Source organism: Gorilla gorilla, chromosome 4 (genome assembly GCF_029281585.2).
Source record: "Gorilla gorilla gorilla isolate KB3781 chromosome 4, NHGRI_mGorGor1-v2.1_pri, whole genome shotgun sequence".
In the NCBI taxonomy this organism is placed as follows: Eukaryota; Metazoa; Chordata; class Mammalia; order Primates; family Hominidae; genus Gorilla; species Gorilla gorilla.
The window spans coordinates 181158293-181182653 of NC_073228.2; the positions used below are offsets into that span (position 1 = coordinate 181158293).

The following is a 24361-nucleotide window of genomic DNA, read 5'->3' on the forward strand; positions in this document are numbered from 1 at the left end:
CCACTCCCCAACCCCACCAGGTGGGAAGCCAGGAGGAGCCCGTCCACCCAGTGTGCAGTGTGAAGGAAGGGAGAACACACACAGTTGCTGTTTTTGTTTGTTTGTTTGTTTTGCTTTTTGTTTTTTTGAGATGGAATCTCGCTCTGTCACCCAGGCTGGAGTGCAGTGGTGCGATCTCGGCTCACTGCAACCTGTGCCTCACAGGTTCAAGCAGTTCTCCTGCCTCAGCCTCCCGAGTAGCTAGGATTACAGGCGCCCACTAATTTTTACCATGTCCAGCTAATTTTTACCATGCTCAGCTAATTTTTCTATTTTTAGAGACAGGGTTTCACCATGTTGGCCTGGCTGGTCTCGAACTCCTGATCTCAGGTGATCCACCCGCCTCCCCCTCCCAAAGTGCTGGGATTACAGGCATGAGCCACCCCGCCTGGCCCACACACTGTTGTTTTTTGACCTCTCTGCATCTTTGCAACACCCCGTTTAGCAGAGGGCACTGGCTAATAGCACAGGCATGACCTTCTTGAGGACACGCAGGGTACCCAAGCCCATGTGGCACCAAGTCCTCAAGAGACAATCTTGCTACTTGTCTCTGGTTCCCCCCACCTTCACCAAGTCTTGGGGCTGGGGAAGAGGATGGCACAAAATGGGCACAGAGCAAGCACAGGGCACAGTGTCCTGGGTTCTGGGCCACAGTTCCAGGAGTCAGGAATAGGCACTGGCTGCTCATCTGGAGCCCCTGCCGGAAGTGCTGAGGCGACAGCCCCAACCCCCAGGGAGGTGATCACAAGATGCACCCCGCAGGGTGTCTAGCCTGGTAGTCAGGTGACCCTGGCTTTTGAGGGGGTGTAGAAGCAGCTGGAAGTCGGCTGCCATGGGGAGACAAAGGCCCAGGTTGCGGGGAACACACTTGGTTCGTTACATTGAATCAGATGCAGCTCAGGCTGAGCACAGGACCGTGAACTGCCCAACTCCAGGGGGCACCATTCACATCCTTGGCGGTCCTGGTGGGCTCAGGAAGAGCTGGGAACATGAACGTGTCCATGTGGACTGTGAAAACTGCAGGGTCTGGGCAAGAGGTGCTCAGTAACCATCTTAGCACCTGTCTCCAGAGAACTGGCTTGGGGTTAGACCAGGGACAGAAAGCAAAGGGAGGACTGCCATAGAACCAGCATCACCCCTCAGGCTGGCCTAGGGCGCTGGCTGCCAGCATGAAGTCCCAGCTAGCTGAGAAGGGTAGGTGGAGATAACCCCACTAGCCAGGGAGGTCACTGTGTTCCTGACTCAGTGCTGGGGAGCTGAAGGAACCTGGAACCCAGACCACAACCTGGAGCCAGGAGTGTGGAACTGGAACTTGGAGCCCAGAACCCAGAAGCTGGAGCCAAGAGCCTGAAGCTCAGAACCTGCAGTGTGGAATATGGAATCAGAGCCTGGAGCCCAGAATTTGGAGCCCAGTGTCTAGAACCAGAGCCCCAAGCTTGACACCCAAACCCAGAAACTAGGGCCAGGGGACTGGGTCTCAGAGCCCAGAGCCCAGAACCCAGAGCTTGAACCTGAGAATTTAGAGTGCAGGGCCTGGAGTTCCCAGCCGGGAGAAGATCCCAGAACCTGGAGATGAGCTCCAGGCCTGAAATACAGAGCCTAAGACCTGAAGTCTAAAGCCAGACCTCAGAGCTTCAGGTCCGGACCCGGACACCAGAGCCGGGGCCCGCCTTGGTAGCATGCTGTCAGCCTCCCTCTCTGGCCTGGTCCTAAGGCCAGTGTGATAGGCTAGAGCCATATGTGGAAGTGAGCTGCAGGGGAAGAGGTGACTTCTGAGAAAAGCCCAAAGCAGCCTCAGCTCTTTTGGCCACAGACTTTGGCCTTATCAGTAAATGAGTGACCAGTGCCTTGGCCACCAAGATTAATAATTCACGCAGGACACTTATCCCCTAAACAGGCACGAGGCATTCTCAGGTCAGCCAACCCTGCCCTGGACCCATAGCATTTATTTTAGCCTTGGGCCCCTATCTGGAAAATAGAACTTGGAAGAGACAATGTTTCAGGGCCTTGCCTGCTCTGTGCTGGGGCCAGGCAGCTCTGATTGAAGTCCAGGCTCTCCAAGAGAGGACAAAATCAAGGAGGCCAGGAAAGCCATTGCTTTGTTACCCAAAGGGAACCCACCACTGAGAACCACTTTTTTGACAACAGATATAGAGGGGATGTGCCCCTGATGTGTGCAGCGCACACTCGTGACTGTGTGCATGGCAATTGTGCTGGTCTGAATACCGGGATGAGACGTTCACTGCCATACACCCAACGTACAGCACTGTGCTGACTCATCGTGGAGCTTAGATGTTTGTTGAATACATAACATGCTTGTGAGAAGAGGTAGGAGCTCTCAAACTACGCTGATGGGAAAGCCTGTTATGCTGTTATGAGGTTATGCTGGTTATTAGTCAGTTTCCCATCCCCCCAAAATGAAAATCCAGGTCATGGACAGAATGCTCTTTCTTTCTTTCTCTTTCTTTCTCTCTTTCCTTTCTTTCCTTCCTTCCTTCCTTTCTCTTTCCCTCTTTCTTTCTCTCTTTCCTTTCTTTCCTTCCTTCCTTCTTCCTTCTTTCTCTTTCTTTCATTCTTTTCTTTCTTTCTCTCTCTCTCTTTCCTTTTTTTTTTTTTTTTTTTTTTTTGAGACAGAGTCTTGCTCTGTCACCCAGGCTGGAGTACAATGGCGTGATCTCGGCTCACCACAATCTCCGCCTCCCGGGTTCAAGCGATTCTCCTGCCTCAGCCTCCCAAGTAGCTGGGATTACAGGCATGGGCCACCATGCCTGGCTAATTTTTTTGTATTTTTAATAGAGACGGAGTTTCTCCATGTTGGTCAGGCTGGTCTCAAACTCCCGACCTCAGGTGATCCACCTGCCTCGGCCTCCTAAATTGCTGGGATTACAGGAGTGAGCCACCGCACCCGGTCTCTCTCTCTCCTTCCTTCCTTCCTTCTTCCTTCCTTTCTTTCCTTTCTCTCTCTCCTCTTTCTTGTTTCTTTCCTTTTTTTCTTCTTTCCCTTCTTCTTTCTCTTTTTTTCTTCCTTCCTTCTTTCCTTCCTTCCTTTCTTCTTTCTCTCTCTCACTCTTTTTTTTTTGATGGAGTTTCACTCTTGTCACCCAGGCTGGAGTGCAGTGGCATGATCTTGGCTCACTGCAACCTTCACCTCCTGAGTTCAAGCAATTCTCTTGCCTCAGTCTCCCAAGTAGCTGGGATTACAGGTGCGCGGCACCACGCCTGGCTAATGTTTGTATTTTTAGTAGAGACGGGGTTTCACCATGTTGGCCAGGCTGGTCTCGAACTCCTGATCTCAGGTGATCTGCCTGCCTTAGCCTCCCAAAGTGCTGGGATTACAGGCGTGAGCCACCGCACCCAGCCTCTCTTATTTATTTATTATTTATTTTTTTATTTTTATTTTTTGACACAGGGTCTCGCTCTGTCACCCAGGCTGGAGGGCAATGGTGCAATCACAGCTCACTGTAGCCTTGCCTTCCCAGATTTCAGCAATCCTCCCACCTCAGCCTCCCCAGCTACAGATGCGTGCCACCACACCTGGCTAATTATTTATTAATTTTTTTAGAGGCAGGGTCTTGCTATGTTGCCCAGGCGGGTCTTGGACTCCTGGGCTCAAGTGACCCTCCCACCTCAGCCTCCAAGTGCTGGGATTACAGGCCTGAGATTTGGAGGGGATGCGCCCCGACGTGTGCAGTGCACACTCATGACTGTGTGCATGGCAGTTGTGCTGGTCTGAATGCCGGCATAAGATGCTCAAGGGTTCTTCTTCCCTTGACCGTCTTCAACTTTAGGTCCTGCGGAAAACCCACATGCAGCAAACTGTGCATTTAAGGAGCACATGGCTCTGAAGAATTGCAGAAACGGCTGGTTGTGCCAGCCTCCACAGCTTGCTCAGTTCCTGGATGTGCACATTTGTTCTTGGGATCGTTCTCTCTCTCTCCGTTCAGCAGTGATGCCTCTCCCAGAGAAATGGTTTTCATTGGTGTGATGAAATTTAATATATGTCAGCGTCTCATATTCACGCTGGCGATGCTGTCTCTGCTCCCCCGCCTCCCGCTCCTTCCCACACCATCACAAGCTGACTCCTCCCCCAACATGCCCTCCCAGGTGGCTGACAGCCCTCGGTTGTTAAAGCCTCTCTGTTCTCAGATTACTTGACATCTTGGCAGCACTTGACCCAGCCAACCAGGGTGTCTCTCTCAAAATGTGGTCCAGCCTGGCTTCTGAGGTGGCTTCCTCCTGGTCCGTGGCTGCTCCTCTCAGTCTCCCTTAAATGTGGGTGCTGGCCAGGTGCCGTGGCTCACGCCTGTAATCCCAGCACGTTAGGAGGCTGAGGCGGGTGGATCACAAGGTCAGGAGATCGAGACCATCCTGGCCAACATGGTGAAACCCTGTCTCTACTAAAAATACAAAAATTAGCTGGGCGTGGTGGCAGGTGCCTGTAGTCCCAGCTACTCAGAAGGCTGAACCAGGAGAATCGCTTGAACCTGGGAGACAGAGGTTTCAGTAAGCTGAGATCGTGCCACTGCACTCCAGGCTGGGCGACAGAGCGAGACTCTGTCTCAAAAAAAAAAAAGTGGGTGCTCCTCTGGGCTTGGCCCTGGTCCCTTCTCTCCTCCTGTACATGCCCTCCCTGGGGTACGGTTTCTCAGGCACGGGCTAAGGCTGGCAAAGCAGGTAGGAAGCCAAGTCACCCTGGTCCTTCCAGGCTACTATAGGATCCTGGGCTTTATGCTAAGTGGTTAGCAGGGGCAGGTTTCAAAAGGAAGAGGAGGTGACATGATTAACTTGGCCTTTTTTTTTTTTTTTAATTTTTGAGACAGAGTTTTGCTCTTGTTGCCCAGGCTGGAGTGCAATGGTGCGATCTCGGCTCACTGCAACCTCTGCCTCCTGAGTTCAAGTGATTCTCCTGCCTCAGCCTCCCGAGTAACTGGGATTACAGGTGCCCGCCACCACGCCCGGCTAATTTTTTTGTATTTTTAGTAGACATGGGGTTTCACCATGTTGGCCAGGCTGGTCTCGAACTCCTGACCTCAGGTGATCCACCTGCCTTGGCCTCCCAAAGTGCTGGGATTACAGGCGTGAGTCACCGCGCCTGGCCTAGTTTGGCATTTTGAAAAGATTGCTGTCTGCTGCTTTGGAGCATGGATCAGGGGCAGCAAGGGCAGACATGGACAGAGCACTTGGGAAGTGACCGCAATGACCCAGGGGAGATGACAGGCCCAGTCCAGGGAGGTGGCCACAGAGATGGCTAACAGCAAAAGATCAGGGAGCTCCTGGAGCAATAAAATTGGGAGAATTGAGGACTGAGTTGGAAACGAGGAAGTGGAGGGGAAGGAAACAGCAAGGATGTCTGCTTGGTGCCCGACCCAGATGGATGGACGGTGTGCTGCTCACCAAGATCAGGAAGAAGGAGGAGGCCCAGGTTTGGGGTGAGAAGCACAGTGCGTGCTTCTGGCTTGCAGAGCCAACTGCTCGTGCCAGAGGCCGCTCAGAAAGCCTGAGCAGACAGAGCTTGGCACCTTCCCTCCAAAACAGCTCCTCCTGCTGGGTTCCTTTCTCAACGCGAGACACCCCCAACCAGGCAGGCTCTCAGCCCAGAAAAGGTCTGGGGAGGCCATGGCCAGAGCCCAGGTGCACAGACAAGGTGGGACTCACCACCCAGGGGGACACACAGACTCTGTCACTGGCCAGGGAGGAGGCAGGCAGTAGGCAGGGAGGTGCTGAAATGGCAGAGAGGCTGGCAAGAGATACTTTGGTGCTGGAATGGGGCTGCCTTCTCTGCTGCTTGTATGAGTCCCAACAGCAGCTCTGGTCAGATCCAGCATTTTCTCACTTTCACTAGGGCTGTTGCCCCAAAATAAATCTTTAGAAGTGGTGGCTGTGTAAATCCGCAGCATTTTGGAATTATATCTCTTGATGGATTTGATCGATAGCTAACTGCCTCCCCCACTAAACCCAGAGCTCCGTGACAGCAGGGAAGGCAAACTTCAAAAATATCAAAAAGCACAACCTTATTAAAAAGGAGAAACACCCCCAGTTCACCAGGAGCACCTTGGATTCAGCTGCTCCTGCCAAGGGTCTGAACTGTGCGGGGGAGGGGAGAGAAACAGGTCACGTGGGCCGGGGTATCTGGGCCCGCTGTGGGGGTGTCAGTTTGCTCATAGGTGGAGACACTCAATGTGACATTAACAGCACCTTCAAGCCCAAGGACCCAGAGATTCTGACACAAGAACTGAGAAGTGATTGCATTTCCGTGACTCAGCGACACCCTCCTACCTGGGCATGAACCCAGCCCTAGCCAAAGATCCAGAGACCCGACTCCCATCTATTTCCTTTTCCTCTCTCCTTCCCCGTCACCAATTCTACTGGTCAGATGTCCCTGGGATGCACCTGTCCTCCCCAGCCCCTCCGTTCCCATCTGAGTTCAGGCCTCATCATCTCCTGCCTGGACCATTTCGTCAGCCTCTTAACTGGCCCCTCCACTTCCAGGCTCCCTTCCATATGTCCGGGCTCCACCCCGGGGGCCATTCTAAAAGGCAGATCAGGCCCATCCCAGTCTGGCCAGCAGCTCCACATTCACTCAGACTCACATCCTGGACCCATGGTCGGGCATTAGAGACCTGCCACGATTCAACATTCCACGGCCTCTCCAGCTTAGGTCCTCATCTCACGCTCCCTCTCCTCTGAGCTCCCCCTGGGAGACTTACAGACACCCCGATGCTTGGCAAGGCCATAGGATGTTTTTGTTTGGTTTTTCTGAGACAGTCTCACTCTGTCACCCACGCTGGAGTGCAGTGGCACGATCTTGGCTCACTGCAACCTCCGAAGGCCATAGGATGTTTGGGTCATTCCCTGGGGAGTCCTGTCAGGCCAGGAATGAGGGGACCCTGGGAACAAGGTGCTGAGTGGCATCAGGGTCTCTGCCTGCAGGCGGGGGATGTGTCTGGGTTGTGGTTGACGGGGAGAGCCTGACCATAGATTCCCCATGCAGAGCTGACGATTAGCAATTAACTGGGAGGAATCTCAGGGGTGAAGTTAATTGGGGAACAGAGGGAGGGCAGCTAGGGTTCCAGGGACTTTGCCCTTGACCCGAGAGTATAAAGAGGAGGGTCTCAGTTCTCCTCAGGGCCCTGGAGGCTTCATTGAGCTGCTGAGCAGAAGCTGAAACACAGAATTCCAAGGTGAGCCCAGGACCCTCACATCCCAACCCCACCCCCAGCTCTGAGTAGGAAACAGCCCAGCACCCCAGCCCCTTCATCTGTGTCCTATCTGTGTCCTATCTGCGCCCACCCCCACCGCGCCCCATATAACATGTCAGTCCAGCCAAGCGCGGTGGCTCCCACCTGTAATCCCAGCACTTTGGGAAGTCAAGTGGGCGGATCACTGAGGTGGAGTTTGCACTAAAAATACAAAAAATTAGCCGGGTGTGGTGGCAGGCACCTGTAATCCCAGCTACTTGGGAGGCTGAGGCAGGAGAATCACTTGAACCCACGAGGCAGAGGTTGCAGTGAGCCAAGATTGTGCCACTGCACTCCAGCCTGGGCAATAAGAGTGAAACTCCATCTCAAAAAAAAAAGGACTCCTGCTCCTTCAGGACTTGAATTCAACTCTTCACACCCCCACAACAGCCAAGGACGCTGGGACAATGCGGGAAGTGCTGAGGCAGATCAGGGCGCTCCACCCCAATAGCCAAGACTCCTGGGGCAGTGCGGGGACAAGGGGGGGCTAAAGCAAGCCTGTCAGTGTTTGTTCATTGCCCCTTGAGGGGGTGGATGGGGAAAGGAATTCATTGTGAGGGGAACCCAGGAACTCGGGATCTGGACCAGGGGACCTCCGTGTGTGCCCAGCTGACCCCATGAGAAGGCAGGTGTCTGCAGCTCCTCCTTGCTCTCCAGGTGGGCAAAACTGAAGCCCGGCCCAGCCCCAGCCCACACCTGCAGCCACTGCCAACACCACGTATTCCCTGGCCCCCTCCAGCCCCAAACAGGCTGGGCGTCCTCAGTTCTCAGTGTCTTTTATCAATGCTATATCCAAGCCTCTGGTTCGGAGCCTGGGCTAGAGCTCAATAATACTCAGTGAATGAGTGAATGGGTGAATGAATGATCACCTCACCACCACCACACACACCCCTCCGAGACTCACATGCAGGTGCCCAGCACAGATGTGCACATGTGAGTCTGCATGTGAGTCTCGGAGGGCTGTGGTGGTGGTGAGGATGGAGGGTGTGGTTTGCTGGGTGTGTGTTTGTGCGTGTGAGTCTCGGAGGGGTGTGTGTGTGTGGTGAGGATGGAGGGTGTGCTTTGCTAGGTGTGTATTTGGAATCATGCACCATGGGGGTTTGTGCAGGTGAGGGAGTGTGGGCATGAGTGTCCCGGACACAGCTATTGTCATTCAGCGTTGCTGAGACCCACTGACCTGCAGACCTCACAGTGGGTGCCCAGGATGTTGTCCTACAGAGAGAGGCTGGGGTCCCCTGCTGTCTCCCCACTCCCAGTCCGTGGGGGGCATGTGATGCGAGGGACGGCATTTGCTTACGTGCCCAGCCCTCAGGGTAAGTGCTGCTCCCACACCCTGGACCCTGCTTGCCCACGGTTGCCCACACCCTGGGTGAGGCCACTTCCCCCGCCTGTTCCTCCCCACCTCCCCACTTTGGGGCCCTAGGAGCTCCTGACCAGGCTCCCTCCCTAGTCCTACACAGGATCCCGGGGACCTCTGCCTATGCCTTCCCCAGCCTGGGCCCTGTAGCCCTTGCTGAGCACACCTGCCCCTGTGGGGAGGTCCTGGAGCGCCATGAACCACTGCCTGCCAAGCTGGCCCTGGAGGAGGAGCAGAAGCCAGGTGGGCCTGGGCTGGGGGTGGCAGAGGCAGCAGCAGTCCCTGCCCTGGCCTCTGCCCACTATGCTCATGGCTTCCCCCATCCAGAGTCCAGGCTGGTCCCCAAGCTGCGCCAGGCTGGCGCCATGCTGCTCAAGGTGCCACTGATGCTCACCTTCCTCTACCTCTTCGTCTGCTCCCTGGACATGCTCAGCTCGGCCTTCCAGCTGGCTGGAGGTAGGGCCCGGGTGGAGGAGACCTGGGAGGGGTTCCTGAAGGGCCCTGGACAACGCTGGCTCATGCTCCCCAGGGAAGGTGGCTGGTGACATCTTCAAGGATAACGCCATCCTGTCCAACCCGGTGGCCGGGCTGGTGGTGGGGATCCTGGTGACCGTGCTGGTGCAGAGCTCCAGCACCTCCACATCCATCATCGTCAGCATGGTCTCCTCTGGCTGTGAGTTGGCCCACCAGGGTGGGGAAGAGCTTGGAGGGGCACCCCAGGAGCTGGGAAGGGTGGCAAATGGGGAGCGCGACCCCAGTAAGGCTGGTCTCCATTCAGCCTGACTCCTGTATCAGCCAGGGACATGAGAGGAGCCCAAACTGTAGCTGTATCTGACCCAGATGATTTATGGCAAGGAACTGGCTTCCCCGATGGTGGTTTGTCTGGGCAAGTCAGGAATCCGTAGGCCAGGGCATTGGAAGGGCAGGCGGGAACTCTCAGGTGGGCGCCGACACTGCAGTCCAGACAGGGCAGCGTTTCTCCTTTCTCAGGGAAGCCTCAGTTCTGCTCGAGGCCTTTCATTCTATTGGATGAGGCTGACCCAGGTTACCAAGGATAATCTCCTTTTCTCAAAGTCAGCTGACTGTAGACGTGAATTGCATCTACAAAACACCTTACAGAACACCCGGGCTAGTGTTGGGTTGAATAACTGGGTACCACAGCCTAGCTAAGTTGACACATAAAACTAACCATCACTGGCCGGGCGCGGTGGCTCACGCCTGTAATCCCAGCACTTTGGGAGGCTGAGGGGAGCAGATCACGAGGTCAGTAGATCGAGACCACCCTGGCTAACACGGTGAAACCCCGTCTCTACTAAAAATACAAAAAAAACCCAACAACCAAAAAGCATTAGCCGGGCGTGGTGGCGGGTGTCTGTAGTCCCAGCTATTCAGGAGGCTGAGGCAGGAGAATGGCGTGAACCCAGGAGGCAGAGCTTGCAGTGAGCTGAGATCGTGCCACTGCACTCCAGCCTGGGCGACAGAGCGAGACTCTGTCTCAAAACAAACAAACAAAAAAACTAACCATCACACTCTGGGGCATGTGTGCACACACAAGCACAAATCTCTATTTGCACATAGGACATGAGCCCACGAGCCCTCATAATGAAGGCCTCACACGCACACGTTCACATCCATACACCATGTGCAGCGCGTGTACATCTACTCGCATGGATGAATGCACACACCTGTAAACTCACAGCCCGTGCCCACATGCACCTGTGATGCCAACGTTAGGCAGACTCAGCAGCATGGGAGGAGCGGCCACTGGGGACTGGGACGTGGGTAGGGGGCCTGACAAGAGTTGTAGTGGTGCAGGAGCTGGGTGACCGTCAAATTCATTAGGACGTCTTCTCTTCTACCAGTGCTGGAGGTGAGCTCTGCCATCCCCATCATCATGGGCTCCAACATCGGCACCTCTGTCACCAACACCATCGTGGCCCTGATGCAGGCGGGGGACAGGACTGACTTCCGGCGGTGAGGGGGGCTGGGGGTTGGGGGCTCATGCCTGGGGGAGGACAGCCCCAGATGCCAGGAACCCCAGGCGTGACTGTGCTCTGGCTCAAGCCTGCCTTGCAATGTGGCCTCCCTGCCCAGGGCCTTCGCGGGGGCCACGGTGCATGACTGCTTTAACTGGCTGTCAGTGCTGGTCCTGCTGCCCCTGGAGGCTGCCACTGGCTACCTGCACCACATCACTCGACTTGTGGTGGCCTCCTTCAACATCCATGGTGGCCGTGATGCTCCTGACCTGCTCAAGATCATCACAGAGCCCTTCACGAAGCTCATCATCCAGGTGACAGCAGGGCCTGGCATGGGGTGAGGGTGGGGGTAGCAAGGGACCCAGCCTCCTTCACTCCCCCTGCCCACATCTTGCCCACAGCTGGACAAGTCCGTGATAACCAGCATTGCCACTGGTGATGAGTCCCTGAGGAACCACAGTCTCATCCGGATCTGGTGCCACCCAGACTCCTTACAGGTGAGTCCCAGGCCTAGCCCCAGGTAAGAGGACTCCCTCTTCAGACTGTTGGTTTCATTGTCTGTTCAAAATGCTCCAGATAGACCTTGAAGATCATTTAGCCAAGAGAGGGCAAATACGTGGCCCTTCTACTGTGCTTACAGTAAACATTGCTAATTCCTCCCAACTTCCCACATTGCCTTAGGCAGACATCACCAATCAATTAAAGTTGTTATGTAATTGATCTAGCCCAGTGGTTCTTGAACTGTGGTCCCAGGCCAGCATCTTGTGTATCGTGTGGGAACCTATTAGAGATGCAAATAACCCTGCCCTTCCCTAGACCTACTGAATCTGGAAACCCCTGGGAGCGGGGCCAATGGCCTATGCTTCAGCAGTTCCTCTAGGTGTGCTCAGTGCTCAAGTTTGAGAACCGCTGATCCAGTGCAACCCTTGGGTTTCACAGGTAGAGACACAGGTTCAGAGAGGCTAGGAAACGTGCCAGAGCTTATCCTACCATGTCAGGGCCTGAGCACCCTAGAGGGGTTAGTGACTCAGCTGGGCCATGTTTTGGGACCCAGGTAATGTGGGGAGGAGGCAGAGTGCTATAAGGATACCAAGGAAAGTAACAGGAAGGTGAGCTGCATGGAGAACTCCTTGGAGATGTAACAGCCGCTTGTGCTGGCATTGGGGGTTCCTTCTCCTGGAGACTGCCACAGGCGGGAGTCCCTTGTTCTTCTGCACTGTTTCTGCTGCTTCTAATACTGGGAAGATCTGTTTGAATCAAGCGGATGCTCATGGACCACCCATTATGCCAGGCTGATGAGGAAGCAGGCAATTAGCACACTTCCTTACTCAGCTGTAAAAAGGCAAATGCTTCATCCAAACCACAATGCACCATATTTGCTTCTCCCTGATGCTTGCATGTGAGACATAACTCCATTTACAATGAGATGTGAGGAAATCCAAGCCACAGCACAGCACAGCACAAGCCCTTCCCCTTCCCCTTCCCCTTGCTGCTTCTTGTGACTGGACCTTTACCCTGGTGCGAACAGAAAACACTCATCTGACTCGCCCTGCGATGCTCCTTTGCATCTGAAGTTGCTCCAGCTCAGCCTCTGAGTGTTCAAAGCAGCCTTACATAAAAAAAACCCCAGTGGGCAGCTTTTACGCTGACTTCATGACCTCTTTAATACATCAACCACTTTCTCACGAGCTCTCTGAGCACTCTTAGTGCTCTCTGAATCACCACAAACCTCTCTAATTCATAGCAAAATCTGGAAGGGAGAGAAATCACACACTTTGATCTTCGCAAAAAGCAAGCCATGGAAGACAGCTCTGTTCCTCACTGCCCCTGAGCTCCCTGCCGGCCACCTACTGCAGCTTCCGGCAGATCTCAACCAGCAGCCTCCACGTCCTCACTTGAAGTCATCCTCACCCAGGTTCACTCTGTGGAGGCCGTCCTTGGGCCTTTCTCTACGGCTGCAGCTGACACTTGTCCAGCTGGTTTCTCTTCCTCACTCTACCAGGAAATGCTTTCCTTAAACGCTTTCTGCAGGGCAGGGTCTCATTTCCTTGGCTTGGAGAGTAGCTGGTGGGTGGGACCCAAGCTCTCACTTTCATCCTCTTTCTGGGACAGTGCCCCGAAGGAGTGTGACTCACACAGCAGTGGATGTGCTTGGTCTTGCAAAGTGTGAAGTGCGTCCTGGCTCCTCCTGCCCAAAGACGGGCCAGAGAGTCTCCCTGTGCTCCCTTCCAACCTGTTCCCATTGACTCCAACTTTCACCATGCTGGACCTGAACCAGCCCGAAACAGTCTCCAGGGAAGCTATGCACCAGGGAGAGGAGGCAAGTCCAAGGCCTTCCAGATGGGGAAAGCAGCAGCAGCGGCAGTTGAGTGTTCAGACACTTGAGTCTCCTGGGACCCTGACACCGTCCTGGGAATCACCTTCTTACGTGGCCACACTGTGGACTGTCAACTATACCTGCCTGGATTAAACAAGCATCTTTTGAGGACTTGCAACCTGGGAGGCAGGGATTATCACGTCCCCCATTTTACAGACGAGGAGCACTGAGCCCCAGAGAAGTGCAGTGGCTTGCCCAAGTCTATGTAATTGAGGTAGGATACAAATCCTGGTAGAATCCTGACTATCTCGTTACCTCTCTCACTCACCGGCCTGACATTCTACTATGTATGTCTGCTTCCCATGCTGCCCATCAGGCCTGAAGGCCACCAGGTGACCACAGCCACGTGGAGACCACACCAGAGGTAGCGGGTGTTGCTCTAAGGAGAAGTTCTCCTTTTCGCCACCAGGTGGTGCTGCTGGCACAGTGCTCTCCCTCAGCTTCCAGAAGAACAAAGGCCCTAGAGCTCCCCTTCCTCTGAGGGGAGACTGCTGCGCTGGCCCACATCCTGACAGTCTCCTGTGAGCTTAATCACCTCCTTCAGTCCCCAGAAGGGGCCTCTTTAATTTAGGGTGTCCCTATAGGCACTTAAATCCCAACTCCCTCTTCCAAAATGCTTCCAACTAGCCCCTGGGAAAAGGTGGGTAGCATTATGGACTTCATGCTGCAGAGGAGGAAACTGAGGCCCAGAGAGGCTAAGTGTTTGCTCTGGTGACACACAGCTGGGAACGGCTCAGCTGGGGTATGGGCCCAGGGCTGTCCACAGGCCCATTCTGTTCTTCCCACAGAGCCCACCACCCGCTTCAGGCCTCTCCAGCCTCTCCTACCCCACCCCAGGCCCAGGCAGGGATGGGCACATCTTGGGAAGATGCCCCCAGATCCTGGGCCTCCCAGCTCTTTTATCTAAGCTGGAGTTTCCATCTTCTCCCTCTGCCCCACAAGGAAGCCCCAGGGCCTGCTCCCTCCCGGCAGTTCACTCTCTGCCTGGCTTTGTCCCTCCTGCCAGCTTTATCTTCCTCTCTTGTACTTTAGGGTCTCCGGGCTCCCAGCCAGGGCCACACAGCCCCAGGCAAGAAGGTCAAGGTTCTAAAAACCCAGAGGGCTTGGCCCTGCTGCTGCCCCTGCCAGCCCTAAGTTGGGACCCCAGTAAAGTTCCCCATTCTCCTCCAGCCTTCCCAGGGTCCCACAGTCCTACCCACAGAGACCACTGGGCCCAGCCCAGGTTAGGTCAGTGGGGCACACGTTGACCAGGCACCTCCTCATTCAAGGGGTTGTCTGCTACCTCAGCATCCAGGCTGGGTACTCCCAGGAAGGTCCAGCAGGCTCCTCCCCAACAGGGCCAGGGTTCTCAGGTTCATCTGCAGGGGCCACTGGTCCTGACCTAGGAAGTCAGTCACACACACAGCCTCCCAACCATGTGATCCTGAACGGGCCCAGCGAGGGAGAGGGTCACTCCATATAAGAAGACAGTTTACCGAAGGCTCATCATGAGCCAAGCCCTGTGACGAGCGCTTTAAACACATTCCCCCTGTAACCTTTACAGCAGCTCTTCTATTACCCTGCGTTAGAGAAAACAGGCTCTGAGAGGTGGCATGGCTTACCCAGGGTGGTTGGTATAAGAAGCAGGATTTGAACTCAGATCTGCCTAACAGCAAACACCTGGCTCTCTCTCTCCCTTACCCTCGCAGCAGTTACCGTCGCTTTCCTAGCCTGGTTTTCTCATCTAGCCCATCGCAGCCTATTTTTTCCAGGCTTCTTGGCCTGCCATTCAGGCCCAGTCTTGATGGGTCCCCAAGGCCCTGATGTGGCGAACTGGGAGCCACATTGCCCCATTCAAGGGAGCACATCCCGCTAAAATAAACCCGGATGTTACACCAGACGCCATAAAAGTTCTTACCTTGGCCAGCGTGGTGGCTCACACCTGTAACCCCAGCAACTTGGGAGGCCGAGGTGGGTGAATCCCCTGAGGTCAGGAGTTCGAGATCAGCCTGGCCAACATGGCGAAACCCCATCTCTACTAAAAATACAAAAAATTAGCTGGGCGTGGTGGCAGGGGCCTATAACCCTAGCTACTCGGGAGGTGGAGGCGGGAGAATCGCTTGAACCCAGGAGGCGGAGGTTGCAGTGAGCCGAGATTGTGCCACTGCACTCCAGACTGGGCAACAGAACAAAAACTCTGTCTCAAAATAAATAAATAAATAACTTCTTAACCCAACAAGGCTACAAATGAGTTGTCCACAGGCCAGACTGGCCTGCTTCTGCTGACCTTCGTTGAATTGTAAAAGATAACTCAAAGTGGTCGCCAATATTTACAGATTGGGAGTTTGTTGCTTTCGGGAGTTTTTCATTTTTTGAGATAAGGTCTTGCTCTGTCACTCAAGCTGGAGTGCAGGGGCGTGATCATAGCTCACTCCAGCCTCGACCACCTGGGTTCAAGAGATGCTCCTGCTCCAACCTCCTGAGTAGCTAGGACTACAGGTGTACACCACCATGCCCTAATTTTCTTTGTGGAGACAAGGTCTTGCTATGTTGCCCAAGATGGCCTCCCACTCCTGGCCTCGAGTAATCCTCTCACCTCAGCCCCCCAAAGTGCTGGGATTACAGCCATGAGCCACACTGCACCTGGCCCAGATTGGGAGATTTCATCTAGAACTTCAGAGTTGTGGCTTCTCTCATAGAAATTGGGCAATTTAGCCACACTAGGCTGCGTCCCTGGATGGTGACAGTGATCAGGAGCTGAGTAGCTACTGCTGACTCTACAGGCCCAGCAGAAACTCTCCCCACCTCTTCCACACACAGCCCGAGCTGCTCACTTAGGTTACCGGCACGGACCTGTGGCCTTCTGAATTGTAGGGCCTCCCTGGGGAGCCCCTTTGTCTCACTGACAGTAGGTGGGCAGAAGAGACGTGTGGGCTGGGCCCTCTGACCCCTTACACCCCCTGAGAATAAGGAATTGATCTAGAGGAGAATGGAGCTTGGGCTAAGGGTGTCTTGGAGGAGAGGAAGGAGCCAGGATGCCGGGGAAGGGGCACCGAGAAAGGGATGGGTAATAAAAGATGAGGAAGGGGAAGTTTTCAGAAAAAGAGGAACATGTTCAGCAGCACCCAATGCCACTGAGAGAGGGAGGAAAAGAAAGACAGGAAGCCACTGGATGTGGCCCCAGGGAGAGCTGGGCCAGTGGAGTGACAGGGCAGAACACACAGAGGACCAGATTCTTGTGTGGCAGGCACTTTCATCCACATGTCCTCAGTGGAAGAGACAGGCTCAGAGAGGGCAAGAGACCCATCCATGGTCACAGAGCAGGAGGCCCATCTCCATCTTCCCCATCCCTCCCCAACTCCCATCTCAGCCCCAACCTCAGGCTGTGTTTTCCTAATTCACTAAGTCACCCTCCTCCTAATCTAGGCTCCCACCTCCATGTCCAGAGCAGAGGCCAACTTCAGCCAGACCCTTGGAAATGCCACCATGGAGAAATGTAAGTGCCTGCAACATGGGAGGTGTCTTGCATGGCAGGGGCAGAGCCTAGCAGTGGCAGGGCAATCCCACACAGCCACTATTGTGTCCAGCCCCAGGAAGCATGGCTGTCAACCAGCCCAGCTCCTGAGCCTGGGTCAAGCTCTGGTGTTGAGGCTCAAGGAGCCTGAGATGGGGCCTTAGGATCAGAGCCCAACTGGGTGGCAAAGGTGGGGACCTGGGAGCCAGGTGTGGGGTCAGCTGTCAGGAGCTCCACCCACTGCAGGCAACCACATCTTTGTGGACACTGGCCTACCGGACCTGGCTGTGGGGCTCATCCTGCTGGCAGGATCCCTGGTGCTGCTGTGCACCTGCCTCATCCTCCTCGTCAAGATGCTCAACTCCCTGCTCAAGGGCCAAGTGGCCAAGGTCATCCAGAAGGTCATCAATACGGGTGAGCTGCGAGCAGTTGACTGGGCAGGGCCACAGGATGGGCCTTTCCAGATCCTGCTAAGTCCTGTGACTGCCTTGATCTGGGTAAACCCTACCATCTCTGAGACTCAGTTTCCCGATGTGAACAAAGAAGGTGGTTTCTGAGGCCACTGAGGTACTGACAGCTGGAGACCTGTGGCTGCCTCTGGCTGTGGTTCCATTTTAGCAGGTGGAGATGCTCAAGGACCATTGTTTGATTCAATCAACAAAGAGTCCTTAAGCCCCCATTGTGTGACAAGGGAGGTGTAGTGCCAGGTATACAGAGGTGAGACAAACAGAGTTGGGTCCTGCCCTGAGGGGCTCACAGCCCAGCAGGGGGAGGAAAGCAATGAAAAATACGTGAGATTGGCAAATGGCTCACACCTGTAAATCCAGCACTTTGGGAGGCTGAAGCAGCAGGATCACTTGAGCCCAGGAGTCCAAGACCAGCTTGGGCAACATAGTGAGACTTTGTCTTTTTTTTTTTTTTTTTTGAGACAATTTCACTCTTATTGCCCAGGCTGGAGTGTAATGGCATGATCTTGGCTCACTGCAACCTCCACCTCCAGGGTTCAAGTGATTCTCCTGCCTCAGCCTCTCGAGTAGCTAGGATTACAGGCGCCGGCCACAACACCCGGCTAATTTTTTGTATTTTTAGTCGAGACAGGGTTTCACCATGTTGGCCAGGCTGGTCTCAACCTCCTCACCTGATGATCCACCTGCCTCAGCCTCTCAAAGTGCTAGGATTACAGGCATGAGCCACCGTGCCTGGCTGAGATTTTGTTTTTACAAAAAATTTTAAAATTAGCTGGGCATGGTGGTGTGCTCCTATAGTCCCAGGTACCCAGGAGGCCGAGTGGGAGAATTGCTTGAGCCTAGCAGGTTGAGGCCGCAGTGAGCTATGATGGCACCACTGCACTCCAGCCTGTGCAACAGAGTTCAAAAATAAATAAATAAAAATAGAAAAAGAAAATGAATTGGGAATACGAAGGAAAATGAATTAGGGGGATAAATTCAGAGAGCGGTACCTGCCAAGGACATAGCAAAAATGGCAGTGCAGTAGGGTGTGGAAGAGACGGCTTCCAATGCGCTGTTTGAGGCCGCTCAGTGCAGCTGGCATTTGAACAGACACAAGTAGCCACGATGCGGATGAAGAGCACTCTGGGTGGAGAAACAGTATGTGCAAATGCTCAGAGGCAGGAACCAGCATGGCAGGTCCATGGCACAGAAGGGTGGCCAGTAGCTGGCAGGAGCAGGGTGAGCAAGGGGATTGGCTGAGTGGGGTCAGTGAGGTGGCACGTAAGGGGCCAGAGCATGGGGTCTCCAGGCTCTGCTCAGAGCCTGGACTTTATTGAGGGTAACATGAGCACTCAGAAGACTTGGGGCAAGGGAGCAACACCATTTGATTTTCATTTTCCCTTTTTTGTTTTTTGAGACAGAGTCTTACTTTGTCACCCAGGCTGGAGTGCAGTGGTGCAATCTCAGCTCACTGCAACCTCTGCCTCCCAGGTTCAAGTGATCCTCCCACTTCAGCCTCCTGAGTAAACTGGGATTACAGGTGTGCACCGCCACACTCAGCTAATTTTTGTATTTTTAGTAGAGACAGGGTTTTGCCATGTTGGCTAGGCTGGTCTTGAATACCTGGCCTCAAGTGAACCTCTCGCCTTGGCCTCCCAAAGTGCTGGGATTAAAAGTGTGAGCCACCATGCCCAGCCTCTTCCTATTAACCATAAATTTTTTTTATAGAGATGGGCTCTCACTATGTTGGTCAGGCTAGTCTCGAACTCCCAGCCTCAAGTGATCCACCCAACTCAGCATCCCAAAGTGCTGGGATTACAGGTGTGAGCCACCTTGCCCAGCCTTGGTTTTCATTTTAAACTTCATGCACTGGGAGGGGCCGCATGACAAGTACTAGAATAAGGGGTATCATGGGGCTGTGGGAGCTCAGAGAAGGGAGAAAACGTCTGCTCCAGAGCAGGGGGTCAGGGAAGGCTTTCCAGAGGAAGTGACATCCATGCTGAGTCTGAGGATGAATATTCAGATGCTGAGTAGGATATTCCCAGCAGAGGGAACAGCCCCATCAAAGGCACAGTCACCTGACGGAGCCAGGCTGAGAAAGGCCTTTAATCCAGGAGCAAAGAGGCCAAGTGGAAGCAACTGCAGTGGGAGCAAACCCCCATGGAGGTCGTCTCTCCCAATGCCCCCACGGAGATCTGCTCTCCCAGTGCCCCCGCAGAGGTCCTGTCTCCCAGTGTCCCCCAGAGATCCGCTCTCCCAGTGCCCCCCCAGAGATCCGCTCTCCCAGTGCCCCCGCGGAGGTCCTCTCTTCCAGTGCCCCCACAGAGATCCGCTCTCCCAGTGCCCCCGTGGAGGTCTGCTCTCCCAATGTCCCCCCTCTGACCCCAGCCTGCTGGGATGCGGTTTCCTTGCAGACTTCCCTGCCCCCTTCACCTGGGTCACAGGCTACTTTGCCATGGTGGTGGGCGCCAGCATGACCTTCGTGGTCCAGAGCAGTTCTGTGTTCACCTCGGCCATCACCCCACTCATCGGTGAGTGCCCATGTAGAGGTGGAGTGGGGTGGGCCAGGGCTGGCAGGGAAAGGGCCGAAGGAGACGCTGGGGGTCCCACTTCCTCTCCCTCTGTCCCCAGGTCTTGGTGTGATCAGCATTGAGAGGGCCTACCCGCTCACACTGGGTTCCAACATTGGCACCACCACCACGGCCATCCTGGCTGCCCTGGCCAGCCCCAGGGAGAAGCTGTCCAGCGCTTTCCAGGTGCGCTGGGAGTGTAGCCTCGCCTGGGGCAGGATGGAGCTGCCTCTGGGGTGTGGGGCCTGACAAAGGTGTGACAACATGGAACAAATATTTTGACTGCCTACTAAGGGCCACCTAATATGCTCAATGAAACCATTATGGGCAAAGTAGACCCAATACCACCCTCGAGACCTTAGCATCTAATAGGGAGACACTGCTCATAATTACACCAATAAATAGCAGTGAGTCGGATTTGCACCATAAGGAAGAGGAAAAGGAAGAGGCACTACAAAAGAGGGCCTGGAGCAGTTTGGGGAATCCATTGCGGGGGTCAAGGCCGCAAATGGCAAAGGGGAATTATTCTAGGAGCAAAGGAGTAACTGACAAGCCAAGGCACTGACTGAATGAGGATCCGGAAACTGACATCAGTCCTTTAGCTGCTGGATTTTGGCAGTATCTGCTGGGGGATTCCTGTGCGAGGGGTCAGTGGGGAAAATGTGGGGAGCTCAGGGCAGTAGTTATTTACCAACTGGTCTAGAAGTATTTCAATATTTGCATAGCCAGCATAGCCACCTCGGGGTGATCTCGGGGCAGGGGGCACATCACCCCTAAGTGGAAACTTTCCTGCTGCCCAGACCAGATCGGGGTTCCTATCATCTACCCCTGCTGGCCTGACACAGGACCTGGGAGCCAGTGCCCATCTCAGCCCCTCTGCCTTATCCCCTGCAGATTGCCCTCTGTCACTTCTTCTTCAACATCTCGGGTATCCTTCTGTGGTACCCGGTGCCCTGCACACGCCTGCCCATCCGCATGGCCAAGGCGCTGGGGAAACGCACGGCCAAGTACCGCTGGTTTGCCGTCCTCTATCTCCTTGTCTGCTTCCTGCTGCTGCCCTCACTGGTGTTTGGCATCTCCATGGCAGGCTGGCAGGTCATGGTAGGTGTGGGCACGCCCTTCGGGGCCCTGCTGGCCTTCGTGGTGCTCATCAATGTCCTGCAGAGTCGGAATCCCGGGCACCTGCCCAAGTGGTTACAGACATGGGACTTCCTGCCTCGCTGGATGCACTCCCTGAAGCCCCTGGACAACCTCATCACCCGCGTCACCCTATGCTGTGCCAGGCCTGAGCCCCGCTCACCCCCGCTGCCCCCCAGGGTCTTCCTGGAGGAGCTACCCTCTGCCACACCCTCCCCCCGTCTTGCACTGCCTGCTCACCACAATGCCACCCGCCTCTAGGCTGTGGGCCCAGACTACAGCCTGGAATGGGGAAGGCCTGGGGTGGAAAGGCAGGGGAGGGAGGGTGTGTGTAGGTATGTGCATGTGCCTGTGCCACCCTGGGTGCCAGTCTCTCCTCCTGTAGCTCCACAAAGCTCTGGGCTTGTGTGAGAGTGTGGGTGTGTGTGCATGTGTGGGGGTGAGTCTGCATGTGCACCTGTCATGTGTAGAAGCTTGTATTTGTGTACAGGTGTGCCAGACCATGCACGTGTACACAGACACACCTGTGGGAGGCTGTGTGCAGGCTGCAGGATATCTGGGTATGATTTCAGGTCCTCTGCACGTGTACACATGACTAGGATAGGCAGGAGTGAGAGTGGGTCTGGGTATATGACTGTGCAGCTGTTTGTGCATAGATGTTGGTGCCTGCGTTACTGAATTTGCACACCTCCTTGCCACCTTCCTTCCTCCAAGATACCATCTCCTCATCCTAACCCAGGTCTTCAGCACCACCACAATTAATTCCCTTCCCAACACTTGCCTGATGGAAAAAAAACAAAGGAATTAAAACTCTCCTTAGGCATTCGGAAGTCTTTTTGCTCTCCATCAATGGCAAAGGGAAGACCAAGCCATGGGGTTCAGCAGCACCATCTCCCCTCAAAGACTGGCTGCAAGAGCAGCCTGCCCTGCCCAGGCCAGGTGCAGTTCCAGAGAAGCCAGCCCTACAGGCTCACCCCAACCATCTGCCTGGCCCTACCTTAGTGAGTCCAAACCACAATTCAAACTCCCTGGAAGCCCCTCCTAGGCCTGGGGCCACCCCCAAGGCAAGTGTAAGGAGGATTCTGCACCCCCATCCCCTGACCCCCACCTGGCTGAACTTCCTCTGGTCTCCCTCTGCCCTCTAAATTCACCCACCTCAGCCACACATCACTCCTTCTTGCTGGAATAAGATCAGGGCTCCAGAATAAGTGACAGGTGGGGTCTGCCATCAGGGCCGCTGGGGGAGGGGACGGGAAGGGTGGGGGTGGGCAAGAGAGGCCATGCCCTGGGCCCCAGCACATGGAGGGCAGGGACCAGACACCCTCCCTCCCACTTTTGTCCACTATCTTTGGGCAATAAACCAGGCCTCAAACTTACCCAAGCTTTTCAATTCCCCCTCCTCCATAGGTCACCCTGAAACTGAGGCCTGCAGAGTGAGACTCCCGGGTAGGGATGCCAGAGTTCCTCCCTCTAGTCCAGGGACTCCTGCGGGGCCTTTTCGAAGGCCTGGGGAAGGCAGGATGTAAGGTCTCAAACCCAATTGCGATGGTCTTGGACATGAGCCCTCTCAGTAGGCTCCCCTTGGAAGAATGTGGGCAGAGATGCAGAGGCCTGTGAGCCCCAGAACTGCTTTACAAGCCACCAAGCCCATCCTGTCACCCACTCACACCTTGCTAGTGCTTGAGGTATGAGTGGAGGGGGGAGGAGCAAATTGGCCTCCAGCCCGACACCCTGATGCGGAGAGGTGTTCGCGGGACGGGGAAGGGGCTCCCTTTACTTGTCCTGCCTAATGTGTGGGAATATCTGTGAGAAAGGACGCTAAGGCTGAAACAGACTTTGAGAAGCCCCCACCCCTGGACTCTTCCTCAGCTGCGGAGTCCCTAGGACCCTGGGAAGGCGCCAAGGAGCAGCAGTCAGGCCAGGAGCCTCTGCAAGGCGTCCATGGGAGGGCAGGGTGTAGGGCACAGGAGCCTGGCAGCCTCTAAACTCAAAATCCCGGCTCCACCAGGTAACCGTCTTGCAAAGACCAGTTTCCTTATTTACAACTCCCCCCACCGCGCAAGTGGAGGAGGAGCCAGCCGCGCCCAGGTCACAGTTTATTTGGCCCGCGCTACCAGTGGGCGGCCTGGCTGCCCGGCTAGGCGCCCCGCATGCGCAGCCCGCGTATGAGTTCGTGCACCGTCTTGTTGAGGATGCCCCCATGTACGCCGCGTCGGCCCATGAGCACCAGGAGCGCGCGCGGCGCACGGCCCACGCACACGGCGCGCGCGTCCAGCCCCTTGGTGCGTGCGTCCAGCACGCCATCACCGTCGGCCAGCAGGTGGTCGCGGATGACGCAGCAGCGGCGGCCCCCCACGCTCAGGCCCGCCTGCAGGAAGGTGTGCCTGTCCGGCCCCGTGAGCACGCCCACCTCCTGCGGCGAGATGGCCGCCAGCAGGCCCCCGGGCCGCGAAGCCCACACGCAGCTGTTGTCCGCATGGCCCACGATGGCCACGTCGTCGATGCGCTGGTCCCGCAGCACTGCACTGATGTAGACCTTCCAGTCGCCCATCGCGCTCCGAGTGCGCCCAGCCGCCTCGCGCCTCTCAGGGCAATATAGGGGCGCCAGGCGGGGAAGGCCTGCGTCGCTGTGACGCATGCTGGGCGGGGCCGTGACGTCACACAAGGCGCCGTCCCGGAGCGACCACCCAGGCTGGGGCACGTGGGGCGTGGGCGTTTAGTGCTGGCGCAGTTCTAAGGTTATCCTGTAGGATGGGTTTGGCAGAGCGCAGTGGCTCACTCCTGTAATCCCAGCGCTTTGGGAGGCCGAGGCGGGCGGATCGCTTGAACTCAGTAGCGAGATTATAGTAAACTATTATAGGATCGTGTCGCTGCACGCCAGTCTGAGCCACAGAGCGAGGCCCCGTCTCTAAAAAAGCAAAAACAAATTTTAATTTAAAAACATTTTTTTGCGATGAGGTCTCACTATGTTGCCCAGGCGGGTCAGGAAGTCTTGAGCTCAAACAGTCCTCCCGCCTCAGCCTCTCAAAGTGATGAGATTACAGGCGTGAACCACCGCATCTGGCCAATCTATTTTTAATTTTAAAAAGCTGGTTTTGTGAAAAAAGGATGTTGTGTCTGGACAGCCAGACCTTCACTTGTAAGGGAACCAACCATTCAACCCCCAGATTGTGGTTCTTAAGCATGAGAGAACATCAGAATCCCCCGCAAGGCTGTTAAACAGATTGCTGGGTCCCACCCCAGACTTTCTGTTCAGCAGTATAAAGTGTAGCCCGAGAATTTGTTATGTGTAACAAGTTCCCTGGTGATGGTACTGCTAGCCAAGGGGCTCTCAGACCCACTACACTAGTGCGTGTTGGGGTGGGGACAACGATATGTCACCCAGCCCTTAGGGTCCACGCCACAGTCAATGCTCTTTTTTTCTCTTTTATTTTCTTTTTTCTTTTCTTTCTGTCTCTCTCTTTCCCTCCCTCTGTTCCTTCCTTCCTTCCTTCCGGTTCAAGTGATTCTCCTGCCTCAGCCTCCTGAGTAGCTGGGACTACAGGCGCACGCCGCCGTGCCCGGCTAATTTCTTGTATTTTAGTAGAGACGGGGTTTCATCGTGTTGCCCAGGCTGGTTTCGAACTCCTGAGCAATCCACCTGCCTTGGCCTCTTAAAGTGCTAGGATTACAGGCGTGAGCCACCGCGCCCGGCCAATGCTAAGTATTTCTAACCACGATTCTCA

At 55.1% G+C, this 24361-nt stretch overlaps 2 protein-coding genes across 6 annotated transcripts; one reads left to right on the plus strand and one right to left on the minus strand.

The window, feature by feature from the left end:
* Nucleotides 1-7158: 7158 nt before the first annotated feature.
* On the plus strand, nucleotides 7159-20897 carry SLC34A1 (solute carrier family 34 member 1). Of its 5 annotated transcripts, XM_055386352.2 has the most exons (14): nucleotides 7170-7220; nucleotides 7846-7934; nucleotides 8435-8590; nucleotides 8728-8877; nucleotides 8962-9090; nucleotides 9164-9307; nucleotides 10497-10608; nucleotides 10729-10924; nucleotides 11012-11107; nucleotides 16393-16462; nucleotides 16727-16894; nucleotides 19344-19460; nucleotides 19561-19685; nucleotides 20394-20897. In XM_055386352.2, the coding sequence occupies exons 2-14, from the start codon at nucleotides 7895-7897 to the stop codon at nucleotides 20895-20897; spliced, it is 2007 nt and encodes a 668-aa protein (XP_055242327.1). In that variant the 5' UTR covers nucleotides 7170-7220; nucleotides 7846-7894. The 5 variants fall into 5 exon arrangements, 4 of the variants coding, with proteins under 4 accessions (XP_055242329.1, XP_055242328.1, XP_055242327.1 ...); XM_055386354.2 differs by lacking the exon at nucleotides 7846-7934 and having other exon boundaries at nucleotides 7159-7220; nucleotides 8386-8590; XM_055386353.1 differs by lacking the exon at nucleotides 7846-7934 and having other exon boundaries at nucleotides 7161-7220.
* A 1822-nt stretch (nucleotides 20898-22719) lies between these two features.
* On the minus strand, nucleotides 22720-23272 carry PFN3 (profilin 3). Its single transcript, XM_004043089.4, has one exon. It carries the CDS (start codon nucleotides 23185-23187, stop codon nucleotides 22774-22776), a length of 414 nt encoding a protein of 137 aa, XP_004043137.1. The 5' UTR covers nucleotides 23188-23272; the 3' UTR covers nucleotides 22720-22773.
* Nucleotides 23273-24361: the final 1089 nt, after the last annotated feature.

Bases quoted from the DNA above. Each gene is read 5' to 3' on its own strand.
- SLC34A1 (XM_055386352.2), top strand. From the start codon at position 7,895: ATGAGAAGGCAGGTGTCTGCAGCTCCTCCTTGCTCTCCAG. The intron at 8,591-8,727 runs GTAAGTGCTGCT...CTCCCTCCCTAG, and splicing joins TTACGTGCCCAGCCCTCAGG to TCCTACACAGGATCCCGGGG. The intron at 10,925-11,011 runs GTGACAGCAGGG...TCTTGCCCACAG, and splicing joins TCACGAAGCTCATCATCCAG to CTGGACAAGTCCGTGATAAC.
- PFN3 (XM_004043089.4), bottom strand. From the start codon at position 23,187: ATGGGCGACTGGAAGGTCTACATCAGTGCAGTGCTGCGGGACCAGCGC.